At 31.9% G+C, this 16441-nt stretch overlaps 3 protein-coding genes across 16 annotated transcripts; 2 read left to right on the top strand and 1 right to left on the bottom strand.

Moving 5' to 3' along the window:
• Positions 1-1325: 1325 nt before the first annotated feature.
• On the top strand, positions 1326-4451 carry LOC112744302 (putative metallophosphoesterase At3g03305). Its single transcript, XM_025793879.3, is given in 5 exon segments — positions 1326-1715; positions 1954-2195; positions 2433-3013; positions 3866-4194; positions 4197-4451. Coding segments are annotated over 5 exon segments (1599 nt in total). The 5' UTR covers positions 1326-1456; the 3' UTR covers positions 4385-4451.
• A 305-nt stretch (positions 4452-4756) lies between these two features.
• On the bottom strand, positions 4757-10538 carry LOC112744298 (large ribosomal subunit protein uL30y). Of its 6 annotated transcripts, none has more exons than XM_072215083.1 (8): positions 10127-10538; positions 6797-6856; positions 6549-6702; positions 6366-6463; positions 6207-6264; positions 5551-5630; positions 5357-5459; positions 4757-5156 (listed from the first exon to the last, which is right to left on the bottom strand). In XM_072215083.1, exons 2-8 carry the CDS (start codon positions 6844-6846, stop codon positions 4941-4943), a joined length of 759 nt encoding a protein of 252 aa, XP_072071184.1. In that variant the 5' UTR covers positions 6847-6856; positions 10127-10538; the 3' UTR covers positions 4757-4940. The 6 variants fall into 6 exon arrangements, with proteins under 6 accessions (XP_072071184.1, XP_025649658.1, XP_025649656.1 ...); XM_025793873.3 differs by having other exon boundaries at positions 6549-6708; positions 10127-10489; XM_025793871.3 differs by having other exon boundaries at positions 6549-6714; positions 10127-10489.
• LOC112744300 (CASP-like protein 2B1) lies at positions 10539-14455 on the top strand. Of its 9 annotated transcripts, none has more exons than XM_072215089.1 (8): positions 10592-10988; positions 11110-11311; positions 11525-11729; positions 11836-11968; positions 12672-12876; positions 12983-13115; positions 13936-14020; positions 14127-14455. In XM_072215089.1, the coding sequence occupies exons 5-7, from the start codon at positions 12764-12766 to the stop codon at positions 13963-13965; spliced, it is 276 nt and encodes a 91-aa protein (XP_072071190.1). In that variant the 5' UTR covers positions 10592-10988; positions 11110-11311; positions 11525-11729; positions 11836-11968; positions 12672-12763; the 3' UTR covers positions 13966-14020; positions 14127-14455. The 9 variants fall into 9 exon arrangements, with proteins under 9 accessions (XP_072071187.1, XP_072071189.1, XP_025649661.1 ...); XM_072215087.1 differs by having other exon boundaries at positions 10593-10988; positions 13816-14020; XM_072215086.1 differs by having other exon boundaries at positions 10539-10988; positions 11110-11729; positions 13816-14020.
• Positions 14456-16441: the final 1986 nt, after the last annotated feature.

A 16441-nucleotide genomic window follows, 5' to 3' on the forward strand; every position in this document is an offset into this window, starting at 1 on the left:
GATAAATAAATCCTCAAAAATTAAAAAAATACGACAAAATAGAATTAGGTATTAAATATATATATTAACAAAAAAATATTTAGATCACATTTTGATATAATTTTTTGCCAGCATCATTAGAAAAATAAGATCCTTTTATTTTCAAAAATTGATAATTTTATATTAAGTGATTTTTTTAAAAAAATTATCGTGAATAACCAAATTTTTATGAAAAGAAAAAAAAATCTGGAAATCAAATTTTGTTTTGAATTTTTTTGTATACTTTTAAAGTATTTATTCAAATGTTGTTACAAAAATTCAAATGAAGTAGATAAGTCATTTGCTAAATACAAAATTTTGTCACTTATGAAAAACATAATATTTATTGATTATTTTTATTATATTTTTAAATTATTTATAGACTATTTTGTCGATAATTTTTTGTAGATATTTTTTCATCGACCCTGAATCTTTTGAGGACCAAATTAATGATTAACTCGAATAATTAATTTTGTTTTTTAAGTTCATTGGCTTAGAATTTAAATTTTAAATATATGATCCCCAAGCTAGAGAAAAGTATGCTTAATTTGGGCTTTCACTTGGGCATTTTTGCATAATTTTAAAACAACAATGATGAATTCTCCATACCAAAATTTAACACACTTCAAATGACCAACACCAAAAAGGGACAACACAATTTAGGAAGTGAATTGCTATGCCAAAAACATACACGTATATTTGCCATGACGGAAAAAAAAGAGTATACTTGGTTATAATTCTGTTCAAAAGTAAATATATTATCATAGTATATTTTTATTATATTTATTTCAGTTTTAAGAAAATTGTACATTATCTTAAACTAAATTCCTTTACTAATAGTATGTAAATAACTAAATATTAAACAAATAATTAATCATTTTAATATGACTCTTTAAATATCCTCTAATTTTTTTATTTATTAAAAAAATATTTGTCTTTTAAGATGTTAAATTATCTTGCTGCATTGGAGAAGATGTTTGAGAAGATGTTTGAGAAAAAAAAAAGGATAATAATATCAATATTCACTCTTTATTATTGTAATAATTTACTTGATATTTTTTTATGAGATTAATTAGTTCGAGCTTAAAATTTTAAGAATATAATTATCATTTTACTCAAATATTTATATAGTTATTATAAAACTACTCTAAATTATGGTAATTAATTATATCGATTAGTTTAAATTATATATATATATATATATATATATTGGAATTAACATGATAAAATCTAAATATTTAAACAATAATACAAATATATTTTGCTTGATTTAGAATATAACCTGTTTTCATGAACCAAATTAAGGGTTTTGGACTACTTCATCAACTTGCTTTGCCCAAAGTCAATTTTTCCTACGTTAAAAAAAAAAAAAAATTTCCGGAATTAAAACCAAAATCAGAGAAGGGTAACACGATTTCACCTCCAACGAAGAAGGAACATGAACCTCCTCCTTCTTCTTGTGATTCTCTGTTTCATCTCCTTCTACACTCCAACAACTGCTGGCAATGGAAGCAAAACAGAAGAAAGGGTGATTCAAACAAAAGGTGCCTATGATTCTGTGCTTTGGGTGGTTCAATTCTCCGACCTCCATTTCAGTGTTCACCATCCTGACAGAGCCATCGATTTCCATGACCTCGTGGGACCCGCACTTTCCTTCATCAACCCCTCCTTGGTCCTCATCACTGGTGATCTTACTGGTATGTCTCTGTTTCGATTTTTCATGTTTCAATGAGCGAAGATGTTGTTTTTTCTATGTGGGGTGTTGTTATATGACATGCTATGCTGATGTTGTAAACAATGTTATGTAATTATGTTAATTTCATACATGGTAATCATCTGAATTTCTTAGCATTTTTTTCATTTTTCAATGAGGGTGTTGTTAGGATTTTATTTTAATGTTGTTTATTGTGTTATGTTGAATTTGCCACTGTCCAGATGGAAAAAGCAAGGATTTATTAACAATGAAGCAAAATGAGGATGAGTGGATGGAATACAAGACTGTGATGGATAGTGTTATTCAGAAGAGTGGGATTGACAAGAGCTTGTTCTTTGACCTGAGAGGCAATCATGATAATTTTGGTGTGCCGGATGTTGGAGGTTCGTTCGATTTCTTTTCTAAGCTCAGCATCAATGGGCAGTTGGGCAGGACTGGGAGTGTCAATAGTGTTACCCATGAGGTCAGCTTACTGGCTCATTCATTTGCTCATATTGAATTATATGTCATTCTATTAAATTGAAAATCATGAAATGATTCCTTTTCCCTTCTATCATTTTGGTGGATTGTATGTTCTGTCAATTTAGAAAAACTCTCCTTGTCAGTAAGACTGCTGAGTCAACCATGGTTGAATTATATGTATATGTATATATATAGTTTTCCCTTGTTTATTCATGCATGCTTGCATACTACGACACAGACGCCAGAGCGGAAACATCTCTTTGTTGGGTTGGACACCACAATGTTGACTGGCTTACGAGGTCCAACCAATCTTTTTGGGCATCCCACAGACCAATTACTAAGTGATCTAGACTTGGAACTCTCACGCTGGGATTCTCAGTTAGAAAAACCTGTTACCAAAATCGCCTTTGGCCATTTTCCACTCTCATTTTCCGCACCATCTGGTTCTGGAAGGACGTTGGAAGATGTTTTCCTAAAGCATTCCATCTCAGCTTACCTGTGTGGGCATCTCCATATCAAATTTGGTAAGAACTTAAAGCGACACCATCTGTTGGGTAATCAGTTTCCACCTTTCCAGAAGCTGTTTCAGACTAACATGCATAGGAGTTCTTTTGGAAGTACTGTAAATTGTTCATCAGAAGTTCCACCAATTCAGGAGTTTTGGGAGTGGGAGATGGGTGATTGGAGATGGAATAGAGCCATGCGAATTTTAGCCATTGATACAGGCCATGTTTCATTCGTTGATCTCAATTTCAAGTCAGGAGCCAAAGATGTGATTATATTACCCACTTTTCCTTTAGACTCTCGTTTCATGTCGACATCATTATTAGGGGTGTCAAAAATCCCCAAGAGGCGGGGATCCCTGCGGGGACTGCCCCGAATGGGGCCCCGTTGGTGGGGAATTTTCCCCGTGGGGATGGGGATGGGGAGCAAAATTCCCCCGAGACAAGCGCGGGGACCCGAGCGGGGATCCCCGCCCCATCCCCGATAATTTCCCGAATGTTTGAAATTTCTTAAATAACCTTACTTTATTTATAACATAGGTGGGTTTTTTAGTAATTTTACCAATTAAAAAAATCCTAACCCTATTATTCAGTCTTTCCTACTCACTGTGTTGTATAATTTTGATTTTCTCTTCTTTTATGTATCTAAAGCAATTAGACATATAAGGTTTATAATTTTGAAATAGTTAGGGTTTGATTTTGAAATAGTTGCTTGATTTTCTCTCCTTCTATGTATCTAAAGCAATTATGATTTCTCTTGCTAAGTATGCTGACCATCAAAGAATACTTGATGTTAAAGACTATATCTTATTGCTTTATTTTAGAATAGAAGTTGTATTTTAAGATTTTATTTTATGGATTATAATTTGCTATGTTGTATTTCTGGACTTATAATCTTGGATAAGATATGTTTGTGTGTTTGTAATAGTATTTTGTAGTTTGTTTTTTATTTTTTTGATATTTTTTACTATAATTTTCATATGAATGTTAAATATTAGGGGATGGGGAATGGGGCCCCGCGGGGAATATGGGGAACGCGGGGAATGGGGATGGGGACAATTATCCCCCCATGGCGGGGATCGGGACGGGGATGGGGATTAATTCTGGGGGCGGGGACGGGGAGCAGGGAGGCATCCCCCGCCCCCGCCCCGCCCCATTGACATCCCTAATCATTATCCCATCACAACTATGAATGTCGAAATGTGGCCCTTTCGTCTTATGAGACAATTAGATCTCTGGTGTTTTCTGATTCTCCAATGGTGTCCGTTGTGGCTAGGGTCTATGATTTGCAATCTGGAAGTCTTGTTTTAGTGGCAGAAGCAAAAATAAATAAGCATGCTGACGAGGCTTCCAGGGAGAGCCTCTATGTTGCTCCATGGAATTACAAAGTCTATGAGGATGCTTCTCCTGATAGGTATTGGCTTCAAATTGAAGCAAAAGACAACATGAGCAGATCAACTTTTAGTGAATTAAGGCCATTTTCCATTAATGGTCACAGTTTGAGTTTTCTTGGAGCTGGAAGGAGTTTTTGGTCATGGGATGTCAATGGGCTGCACTATATTTCCCGTTATTCTGGTCTGCTCTTTATGCTATGTTCTTCATTCTTCTTCTTCCAAAAGCTCTTCTTGTTTTTCCAAAGATATACACTTACAAGAACTTTCTCACCAATAAAGTCTTGTTTTACTAGTTGACTATTGAATCATAAGAATTTGAAATTGTAATGTGATATTGATCAAGCATTCCAATCTAAAATAGAACAATCAAAAGTATTTACTATCAATCGTTTACATTTTTTTTTTGTGGGGGTGGGGTAACGAAATTCATGGTCAGAGTGACGTATTCATAACATGTAATTTAGAAGATTTATACCGTATATTACCAAAGCTTATTTGATGTCCATTTTCATGCATTTAAAATTTTGATTAAAAAAAAGGATAATTCTTGTGCTTGAATTTATGTTTTCATTTCTTTATAAATTCTTGAGAAAAAGAAATAATAAAAAATAGAAAGAGAAAAATAAAGCAAGAAGCAACTAGTCAATGTTTTGCTGACATCTAGATTTTCTTTTTCAAATCAGAAACATCTCATTTTCATTTGATCTCATTAGCTACCAAAGTCCAAAACACAAAATAGTGCAAGAGTTAGACAAATATAGTCAACGAAAGGGCCGATTGAAGAACGAAAATAACATATTATCCTTAATGATTTTACAATACTAATGACCATATAACAAAAAAGTAAAATTAATTCATCCTTCTAATAAGCTCATTTATGTAAGCTTCCCTGTTACCTGCGTCACCTCCTTCGACATAATGATTCCGCTTCTTCATCAAACCACCCAATGGAGCCTTCAATTTGAAGGGCCATAGGAAGTTGTTTGCTTCTCGAAAGTGTGGACCAACGGTCATTATCTCGTGGATCAGATCTTCAACGCATATAATTCCGTGCTTCCCCAATGCCTAACATTGAAAATTTTAATCATATAAGGGCAATTGAACATGCCATTACAATAACAATCACTCAATTTGTTTCCTTTTTCTGTCACCATCATAGTTTAACACCATTGGATCAATGTACAAGTATATGAAGAGATTGAAAGAAAAGTGACAATTACATATAAAAGAGATTGAAGGGAACATAAATCATACACCAAACTCACCTGTTCAATGATGGCGTTGTCTGTCAACGCAATTCGCTGCTTCTCAACTTTTCCATAGCCTCTCTTGTAAATTAATTCTCTAACACTCTTCAGATTGGGATACCTGAAATATCAATTTTGAATGCTTTAAGAAGGCATTGTGCAGGTAAACAACTCAAGATGATGTGGTCTCTGAATATGTGAAATTCGCATACCCGTATGCAACATACGGCTCTACAATGTGCAGCATATTCATCGTTGCTTTATTGACCTTGAGGAATACACCATTAAAGATCTGAAGCCAAAAGAAACTTGAAATAAGGCTATACTCTAATACCACAAGGACATAGTATATAAATATAAGATACACCACAATTAAGAGCATAATTTGGGGGAGAATAAGCTGTGAAAGAAAATTAACATAACTTTGAATTTTATGTTGTGCACAATCAAAAGAATAATGTTTCTAACCATTACCTTCCAAAGTGAGGTTTTTCTACCAAGAAGATCAGAATACATGATATTTAACAACAACAAATGCTTCTCGAGAATTGACAAAATAAAATTCAGTACAATGGGGCACCTAAGGAATTATTTTGACGTCAATAAAAAATGACCAGACAAATATAACCTATTCCAATTTAAATATATAGCTTCTCTATAACAGCAAATGAACCAATAAAACAGATCCAAACAGCACTTAAGAACAGACTTCATAACTATAGCATAGTTGAAGGGTCCAAAAATCATTCGTGGCCAAAACTGACTATGCCAGTATCAATGGCATAGACGCATAGCAGTGGAGAAACACATTGCATGCATGGCAGCACAAACATAAACATAGTAGTTCAAATCATAACAATAGATTTACCTGCCTCAACCGCAAGAGCTGCAAAATCTTCCTTGTCTGAGGGTGCATAGCATTGACACTGACATCATACATTGAACAACAATGAAGCTTGTATAAAAACACTTTAGATAATTTGGTATTAAAATAACTAATAATTTTAAATGAAAAGAAGATAATTACCCACGGATCCTGATGATGAATAAGAGTTTAGCTTCAGGATCGACATAAAAGCCTCCTTTAAGCTTGGCCTCACGCTTCAACCTAATTAGCTCTTTTTCCTGTAAAAAGAAGAAAATGTAATTAGGAATTGAGAAGAGTGAATTGAGAAAGCAAAAAATGAAAATGCAATTGGTTGCGTTGAACCTGTTGGGCGTATTCCTTAGAGTAGTGTTTGGCTCTGTTAAAAATCAACTTGCGAGTTTGGAAGCTGGTTTTCTTAGCGGCTTGGAGCTGTTGGGTTTTGGCGAGGGCCCACTCCTCGGTCCTGTTCTCTTTCTTCAAGAGAGAGTCTGGTTTGCTGAAGCTAGCACTTAAGCAAAATACATATTATATTTTATTAAAGAAAAATCAGTGAGCGAAAGAAGAAAGGTTTGAAAGGAAGGTGTGTTTACCACTTCCTAGGAATGTAGAGCTCAGTGATCTGTCCCTCCTCGTTCTGCATCTCTCTTTCTCTGTTGGCAAAATAAAACACTCGTTCTTAGAGATCAACTAAAAAAAACCTAAATTCAAATTGCAACAAGAGAGTATCAACACTAAGTTATACTTTTCAGAAAATTAAGAGAATAAATAACATCAATAATTTTCAGAAAATGAATATTATGGCTCCTATTTTGATAATGTTATACTTTTGCAAACATACATTGGAAAGAAAATCCATGTGTGGATTGACATTACAAAAACAAATTAAAAAAACATCAATAAAAATTAAAACAGAAACACAAACACAAAACATAAATAAAAAGAATAAGACCAATAATAACATCGATCATTTACATAATCACAGAAGCAGATACAAATCTACATAATTTACAGCATGACAGTGACAAAAACAGAGATAACAAGCAGAAATTAGAAGAGAACTCACAGAACAGAGAAGCGTGCGTCGCTGAAGAGTCACGGTTTGGAGGGAGGAGGCAGGGGCAGAGGCAGATATGAAAGCCTCTAGGGTTTATGCATCTAATATGAAACTCTAGGGTTTTCTGTATGGGCAATGGGTTGGCCCGTTGGCAAGTTGGTCTTGGGCTACTCGTGCTTCTAATAATTTTATATTTGTATGAGTAGTGCTAGGGAGCCAATGGCCTAAGTGTACAATATGTACAATGGGCTAAATCTTTGGTTTATGAATTAAATGAACATCACTTATTATGCAGAATAACCATCCGGATAGCAAGGATAACTATCCGGATACCAGGGATAATAAACATCTCATGTTATAAAAAATTAATTTTGGGTTCACCAAGGTTCGAACTCTTGACCTTCCGCATCTGAAACTCTTATACCATGTCTTGAAACCACTCATCCCAAAAGCGTAACCTGACAGGATAACGTAACACTAATAATGATATCTCTAATACTCCCTAAACCTTCATTGTACACATTGTACGCTTAGGCCATTGGCTCCCTAGACTTTCTCTATTTGTATTTTTTTTATTACCAAAAAAAATTATTTTTTTATTTATCAATTATTTTTTAGTATAATAATATAAAAATAATTTTTATTAATTTATTATATTAAAAAAGTTACATAAAAATAATTTTTTTATAGAAGATATAAACTATATATTTTCAACTTTTTTATCTTTTTAATATTTTTATTTTTATTATTAAAAATTTATCAAATATATTTAAAATAAAAAACTCTTTTAATAAAAAGCAATTTAATAATGTAATAACATATAAATATGCTCTTATATTTACAAATAGTGAACTCGTAAGGTTATATTTATTTTGTTGTTTGTCATTTTTAATCAAGAGATAATTGATTTTTATTTATATATTTATATATTTTGTTGTTAATTCTTTGATATTACTAAAAGAGTTTAATTTAAATGCATTCATTTATAATATGATATTTTTAAAGTGCAGATTCATAAATAATTTGTCTTTATATAATATTAATAGTTAAAAATTATTAAATAATTTAATAAATTTAATTAAATATATATTTAATAATTTTTAATTATCAACCTCACATTCTAAATATCTAAATTTTTGTTATTTTTCTAATATTTTTGTACTTGTATTTCATGTTTTTGATGTGCTAGGTGCAGATACATGAATTAATGAATATTATAGTAATGAATATGGGGCTCTTCTCATTCTAGGGCACACTATTGGGGATCTTTTCAAATCACATAGACACACCAAAATCAATGAAAAGAAGAAGGATTGATGATAATGATGATGACCATTTCGTAATTAATGCTCAACTGGTGGAGTTCAAACTTCAAACACGCTTTCTACTCTGATCTTTTCATCAAAATTACAGTTAATCTTTTCGACTTAAATTTACACTTTAGTTTTCATCCAACAATGTCAATATACATAAATTATTTCATTAAACTATATTTGATACTATAAAAAAATTTTCCGTTAAAGTATTTTAAGGGTATTTATTAATAAAGTAGAAATTAAGATGCAGTCAACTTTACATAAAGTTAATAATTAAAAATCATTAGATAAAAATTTAGTCAAATTAATTAAATCATTTAACGTCTCTCAACTATATAATTAAAAATCATTAGATAAAAATTTAGTCAAATTAATTAAATCATTTAACGTCTCTCAACTATCAACTTTAAAGTTGATAGCATCTGAATTTTCACCTATTAATAATTCAAAAGTAACTAATTTGGGTAACTCAATTACCTTTACTACAGAAAAATAAGCTTCTTTTAACCAAAAAAAAAATGACAATAAATATATGAATTCCATAAACACTTTCTAGCTACTTTTGAATGTTAATAAGTGTAAGGGCACTTGATCATCTACAAAACAAAACCTAATATAAATAATTTCAATGAAAGCATTTATAATCTTATTTATCCAATGTAAATAATGTTTCAAATTAATTTTAAAAGAAGACAAACGGATCCAAAATTTAAAAGGAGTATATATTTTGAAAGAGTAATACTTAAAAATCAAGATTATAATGGTCAAATTTCAACTAATATCGTAACAGATTATTAAATAACAAATTTATTATAAAATTTATTAAAGATGAACTTTTGTTTAGTATAAATGTCAAATATTTTTTAAAATTTAATTTTGGATGTTATTGTTTTCAAACATTTTGAATTTTTTTTTTGTGTTTGAATATTGACTATACAATTTTTTCGGTGCAATATTTACTTTTAAATTTTTTATTTTAAAATTCTAGTTAAAACCAAATTCACCGTAATTTTTTTTAGGAAAACTAAGAGTGTATATGTCTAAAATTCAATTTAGATAAACATCTTAATTAAGTTTCTTTTGAAAAAAGAGTTATGCTTTTTGGAATGTCTCTTCAACGGGAATGTCTCTTCCTTTTTGGAACTTTTCTTGCATGTTATAAGAACAGTAAGCTAAGTAAGATACTCTCTCTTTCTCTCCATATATATATATACAAAAATAATAATAGTAAATTGTTAGACAATTATTTAATTGAATAAATTAAAAGTTTTGCTTGGTTAGTATTGTTTTATCAAATTTTTAGGGTTTATACTTTTGCAAACATACATTGGAAAGAAAATCCATGTGTGGATTGACATTACAAAAACAAATTAAAAAAACATCAATAAAAATTAAAACAGAAACACAAACACAAACATAAATAAAAAGAATAAGACCAATAATAACATCGATCATTTACATAATCACAGAAGCAGATACAAATCTACATAATTTACAGCATGACAGTGACAAAAACAGAGATAACAAGCAGAAATTAGAAGAGAACTCACAGAACAGAGAAGCAAGAGTCACGGCTTGGAGGGAGGCAGCAGGCGCAGAGCAGATATGAAAGTCTCTAGGGTTCTCTGTCTCGGCTATGGGTTGGGCAAGTTATGCATCTAATATATATACTCTAGGGTTTTCTGTTTGGCCCACGAGGAAGAAGGCCCATTAGGCTCAATAAGTTCCACTTGCAAGCTGCAATTGAAGTAATAGGGTTTCTGTTTTCTGGGTCTGGATCCTTTGTGGCCCACGGTCCTGACCAAAAACCATAGTTGCAAACTTGCAATTGAAGTTATTCTTATGGTTTATTTGGTAGCGTTTGGTTACGGACACTGGGATCGTAGGACTAAGATTCAGAAACCGAAGGATAAGTCTTGGGAGATCAAAGTTATGCACACACATAGAAGTGGCAACATTTCTGCTGACCATTTGGCCAAAGCTAATATAAGAATATAAGAAAATAATTTGGATTTAATTTTTTTGATAATCCACCTAAAGAGATGAAGGATCTCCTAATCTATCTATCTATTACTTGTCTAATGACCGTGGCGCATTAAGCCACGCGTCACTCTCACGTTCATTTGCAATAAAAAAATGAAAAAGGGTAACCTAAAGGTAAAGCAGAATGTTTCTCACTTTCTCTCTATCTCCTCCTTCCTTCATCGTCTCAGTGTCTCACTCTTTCTATGGATCTCCTTCTTCCCCATAAAAGCCAACCGCACCGTCGGCTTCAACACCATCACCGACGGATGATCTCCGGATTACATCCTCTCTCGGTTATCTGCTCTCTCTTTCTGGCGATTGCGACTCACATTCTCTCTCGCTCTTACTCCCAAACCCTACCTCTTCACCTCCGTTTTGCACCTTCAGGTTTGTATGTGTCTTCAATGTTCGCTAATTTCTATCTTCATTGTTCTGAAATCACCAATCCCGACGACCCCCACCTAAAACACTAACCCTAGCTGCTGGAATTCGTTGTCTGAAACCACAGAGGAGGAGGACGCGGTAGAGGCAGCAGACCTCTCCGAAATCCTCAACCCACAGAGACACAACAGCTGCAGCCTTCGCTTTCACAGCTCCGTCGCCGTCCATTGCAAACAACACGACACAGCGTTTTGGTTTGACTTCATCGCTGACCGCTCACGATTCTCTTCCACTCTGCTACGCCTAATCCCCTAACGCTATTCTACAAGGTTACGCTGTCTATGCATCTTACTCTTCATTTTTATTTTAATTTTAATTTTTAAATTTATGTTTGATACAAAAGTGTAAATCAACTTTATAGGATATGAAATTACCCTTTAGTTCTATTTCGAATTTGAATTCTGTACTTCTGTACTTAGTGTAAATCCATTGTTTTCTTTTGCATTGTTAGTGTATAGAGAAAATGAGTTATTTGGGTGTAGGTGTTAGTCTTGGAACAGTTCCAGTGTATCATAGCACAAACCTGAAATTGTTGGATAAGAGGATCAAGATAGCTGATTTGGTGTTAAGGTTTATGATTCTTGGTATTGGAGTTGTTGCAGCTGTTCTTATTGGAACTGATTCACAAGTGAAGGTGTTTTTCTCCTTTGAGAAGGAAGCTAAATTCTCTGATGTTAAGGCTTTGGTGTAAGTATCTATTAATCTATGTTCTATGTTAATTTCTAGCAATAAAAGTGTTGCATGTTTTGTTGTCCTAATTCATTAGTTTTTGATGGATTAAAAAACTTTGCAGATTCTTGGTAGTTGCTAATGGTTTGGCTGCTGGATACTCTTTGATTCAAGGACTCTGTTGTGTTGTGAGTTTGGTTAGGGGAAGTGTTCTCTTCAACAAGCCCTTAGCTTGGGCCATTTTCTCTGCTGATCAGGTACCCTTTTATATTTAAAAGATCACATCCTACTTTTTTTTTTTTTTTTTGTTGTCTTATACATTGTGGTCAAAACACAAGATTATCAAGATTCTTGCATCAACATCTTGCTTTTTCCTCAGGCATTTTGTTGCCATGTTAATTAATATCACTTATTTTTTTATAAATTCATGCAAAGACATAATAAAAAAGTAATTTGTCATTATGTCCATGGTGATATAACATGAGTGACTATATATTTTTTTATTTTATAATTTTTAGTTTTCTAGGTTCCAAAGTTTAGGTAAATTTTCAAGTTTGATAGGCTTAATTTAAAAAAAAAGTTTTATTTGTTTGTTCTCACACCAACTTGGTTCTATGAAATGAGGTGATGAACCCATGTGAAATTAACTAGGCAAAACTGTCACACCAACTTAATTCATTAGTATTGCTTGTGCTGTTCTATCATTAGGTTTTAAGGTTTAACGGGTTTCATTGATATTTAATTTGATTGTATGGTAATTAGCTAATTTTAGGTACTTAATTACTTTGGTTAGATAAAGATAACTCTTTATTTACTTCACTTCCTAATTGATTAATTTTTCTTAGGAGATTAAAGAAACATACCTTTGTTGTACACAGATGCATACTTCTTTTAGCTTTGTGTATATTTGTTTTCTTTTACATTGTTAGTGTCTAGAGAAAATGAGTTATTTGGGTGTAGGTGTTAGTCCTGGAACAGTTCCAGTGTACCATAGCACAAACCTGAAATTGTTGGATAAGAGGATCAAGATAGCTGATTTGGTGTTAAGGTTTATGATTCTTGGTCTTGGAGTTGTTGCAGCTGTTCTTATTGGAACTGATTCACAAGTGAAGGTGTTTTTCTCTTTCGAGAAGGAAGCTAAATTCACTGATGTTAAGGCTTTGGTGTAAGTATCTATTAATCTATGTTCTATGTTACTTTCTAGCAATAAAAGTGTTGCATGTTTTGTTGTCCTAATTCATTAGTTTTTGATGGATTAAAAAACTTTGCAGATTCTTGGTAGTTGCTAATGGTTTGGCTGCTGGATACTCTTTGATTCAAGGACTCTGTTGTGTTGTGAGTTTGGTTAGGGGAAGTGTTCTCTTCAACAGGCCCTTAGCTTGGGCCATTTTCTCTGCTGATCAGGTACCCTTTTATATTTGAAAGATCACATCCTACTTTTTTTTTTTGTTGTCTTATACATTGTGGTCAAAACACAAGATTATCAAGATTCTTGCATCAACATCTTGCTTTTTCCTCAAGCATTTTGTTGCCATGTTGATTAATATCACTTATTTTTTTTATAAATTCATGCAAAGACATAATAAAAAAGTAATTTGTCATTATGTCCATGGTGATATAACATGAGTGACTATATATTTTTTTATTTTATAATTTTTAGTTTTCTAGGTTCCACAAGTTTAGGTAAATTTTCAAGTTTGATAGGCTTAATTTAAAAAAAAGAGTTTTATTTGTTTGTTCTCACACCAACTTGGTTCTATGAAATGAGGTGATGAACCCATGTGAAATTAACTAGGCAAAATTGTCACACCAACTTAATTCATTAGTATTGCTTGTGCTGTTCTATCATTAGGTTTTAAGGTTTAACGGGTTTCATTGATATTTAATTTGATTGTATGGTAATTAGCTAATTTTAGGTACTTAATTACTTTGGTTAGATAAAGATAACTCTTTATTTACTTCACTTCCTAATTGATTAATTTTTCTTAGGAGATTAAAGAAACATACCTTTGTTGTACACAGATGCATACTTCTTTTAGCTTTGTGTATATTTGTTTTCTTTTGCATTGTTAGTGTCTAGAGAAAATGAGTTATTTGGGTGTAGGTGTTAGTCCTGGAACAGTTCCAGTGTACCATAGCACAAACCTGAAATTGTTGGATAAGAGGATCAAGATAGCTGATTTGGTGTTAAGGTTTATGATTCTTGGTCTTGGAGTTGTTGCAGCTGTTCTTATTGGAACTGATTCACAAGTGAAGGTGTTTTTCTCTTTTGAGAAGGAAGCTAAATTCACTGATGTTAAGGCTTTGGTGTAAGTATCTATTAATCTATGTTCTATGTTAATTTCTAGCAATAAAAGTGTTGCATGTTTTGTTGTCCTAATTCATTAGTTTTTGATGGATTAAAAAACTTTGCAGATTCTTGGTAGTTGCTAATGGTTTGGCTGCTGGATACTCTTTGATTCAAGGACTCCGTTGTGTTGTGAGTTTGGTTAGGGGAAGTGTTCTCTTCAACAAGCCCTTAGCTTGGGCCATTTTCTCTGCTGAGCAGTACCCTTTTATATTTGAAAGATCGCATCCTACTTTTTTTTTGTTGTCTTATACATTGTGGTCAAAACACAATATTATCAAGATTCTTGCATCAACATCTTGCTTTTTCCTCAAGCATTTTGTTGCCATGTTGATTAATATCAATTATTTTTTTATAAATTCATGCAAAGGCATAATAAAAAAGTAATTTGTCATTATGTCCATAGTGATATAACATGAGTGATAATATATATTTTTTTATTTTATAATTTTTAGTTTTCTAGGTTCCACAAGTTTAGGTAAATTTTCAAGTTTGATAGGCTTAATTTAAAAAAGAAGTTTTATTTGTTTGTTCTCACACCAACTTAGTTCTATGACATGAGGTGATAAATTTTGGATTAACTTTAACTGTTTATGTAATATTTTCAGATCTGTATTATTGCCGTAACCTGAGAAAAAAATAAACTGATGTCATGACAGATTTGTATAATTATCTTGTATATAATTGACTTCAGCTTTGCTTTGCTTAAGGATTTTATCTTAAAAATAAAAATACCTTACTGCTTGGTTTGAAAAAAAAGTGGAGAATTATAATTTTTAAATGTGAACTGACTTGATGAGCATTTTTGGATTAAGTTTACTGTTTTTCCATAGAGTAATTCTCCGTATACAAGTGATTTTCAATACAAGTCATACAAGTCATTTATATTCACGCCGTTTTCACGTTTTTTTTGTGCCTCTTTTTCTTCTTCTTCTTTCTCCGTGCTTCCTCTTCCTCTTCTTCTTCTTCTTTCTCTGTGTCTGTTCTTCTTCTTTTTCGTAAAAAAGGAAACGAAGATGAAACACGCGAAGATGGTTCAGTAACGCGCGTGTTAGGCCCAACTTGTAAGACTTGTAAACAAAAAAGACTTGGTATGTGTAGCACTTCTCTTTTCCATATGTGATGTGTTAAACGTGTAATTTTTAGTTGGTGTCATTGTGCTTTTTTTTGTCTTACAGGTGCGTTTTCACTTTCTTCTAAATCTATATGAATTTCCTGTTGTTTTAGCTCCAATGCTTTTGCATATGGTTATGCTTATTGATCTCTTGCAGTCTTTTTGAAGTTGGCATTTCATTGATGGGTTATTGTCTTATTTATTTTAATTTTTCTAATAGTGGTTTTATATCCTTTAAATTTGAGAGTATTACTATTATATTTTTCAAAATGTGTTTTTGGCATGTTTTAAAATCTTGATTTAAATTTTTACATAACTTCTCCCGAACTTATATTTTCAATAAATTATTGACAGAGATTTAGTAGTTCTTATTCTTTTGGAGACTATCTTGTGTATAATTGACTTTAGCTTTGGTTTTCTTAAGGATTTTTTTCTTAAAAATAAAAATATATTGCTGCTTGGGTTAAAAAAAAGCAAGTTTATTTTTTTAAAATTCTGAACTCATTTGATGAGATGTTTTGGATTAACTTTATTGTTTTGTCATCTGCGAGGTATTAAATTTTGGATTAACTTTAACTGTTTATGTGATCTCTTCAGATTTGTATTGTTATCATAACTTGAGAAAAAAAAATAAACTGATGTCATGATAAATGTGTATCATTATCTTTTGATATATGGTTATACACACACATGCATATAAATATTTCTATACTACTATTACTCATTCTCATTATTGCATTTGTGCCAAATGTAGGTAGAAATTCATGAACGTTTTTTGTCCATACATATGAAGCCATTGATTTCTAATTAGAATGTATTGAACCTGAAAGTTACGAGGCTATGGGCTTCACTTACTTAAATTCTCATTCTCTTTCAATTTTGTATTTGGTATTTTTATGTTTCTTTAGTTAGTTTCCTTCCTCACATGCAATAAGTTAAGATTGTCAATTTCACATTAATACCCAAGTTCATCCCTTGCCATTCTGTTCTGGGTTTTGGTGTTTTCTTTGGATTTTTTATTTTGCGGTTGAAAATTCTAAAAGTTCTTTAAAATAGGTGAAAAAGTGTGGTTCTCTTTTAAAGAGAAAAAATTGGACCACATCTGTGATAAAGTGCGATTTTCTTTCAGTATAAAGTAGTTTTGCACATTTGTTATGCAACATTAAATCAATAAAAATAATTATCTTTTCATATTGACCGTGTTAATATGCATATAAAAGAACATATTTTATTACATGGCTGTGTAATAAAAAATCAGAAATTCTCAAA

This window comes from Arachis hypogaea, chromosome 14, assembly GCF_003086295.3.
Source record: "Arachis hypogaea cultivar Tifrunner chromosome 14, arahy.Tifrunner.gnm2.J5K5, whole genome shotgun sequence".
Taxonomy (NCBI): Eukaryota; Viridiplantae; Streptophyta; class Magnoliopsida; order Fabales; family Fabaceae; genus Arachis; species Arachis hypogaea.

What these genes read in the sequence shown, in the direction of transcription:
- LOC112744298 (XM_025793871.3), bottom strand. Translation starts at nt 6,846, where the DNA reads ATGCAGAACGAGGAGGGACAGATCACTGAGCTCTACATTCCTAGGAAG. An exon ending in CTAAGGAATACGCCCAACAG is followed by an intron (nt 6,464 to 6,548) that starts GTTCAACGCAAC and finishes TTCTTTTTACAG; the next exon opens with GAAAAAGAGCTAATTAGGTT. An exon ending in AGCTCTTGCGGTTGAGGCAG is followed by an intron (nt 5,631 to 6,206) that starts GTAAATCTATTG and finishes TTTTGGCTTCAG; the next exon opens with ATCTTTAATGGTGTATTCCT.
- LOC112744300 (XM_025793876.3), top strand. Translation starts at nt 11,506, where the DNA reads ATGAGTTATTTGGGTGTAGGTGTTAGTCTTGGAACAGTTCCAGTGTAT. An exon ending in TCTGATGTTAAGGCTTTGGT is followed by an intron (nt 11,730 to 11,835) that starts GTAAGTATCTAT and finishes AAAACTTTGCAG; the next exon opens with ATTCTTGGTAGTTGCTAATG. An exon ending in CCATTTTCTCTGCTGATCAG is followed by an intron (nt 11,969 to 12,671) that starts GTACCCTTTTAT and finishes ATTTGGGTGTAG; the next exon opens with GTGTTAGTCCTGGAACAGTT.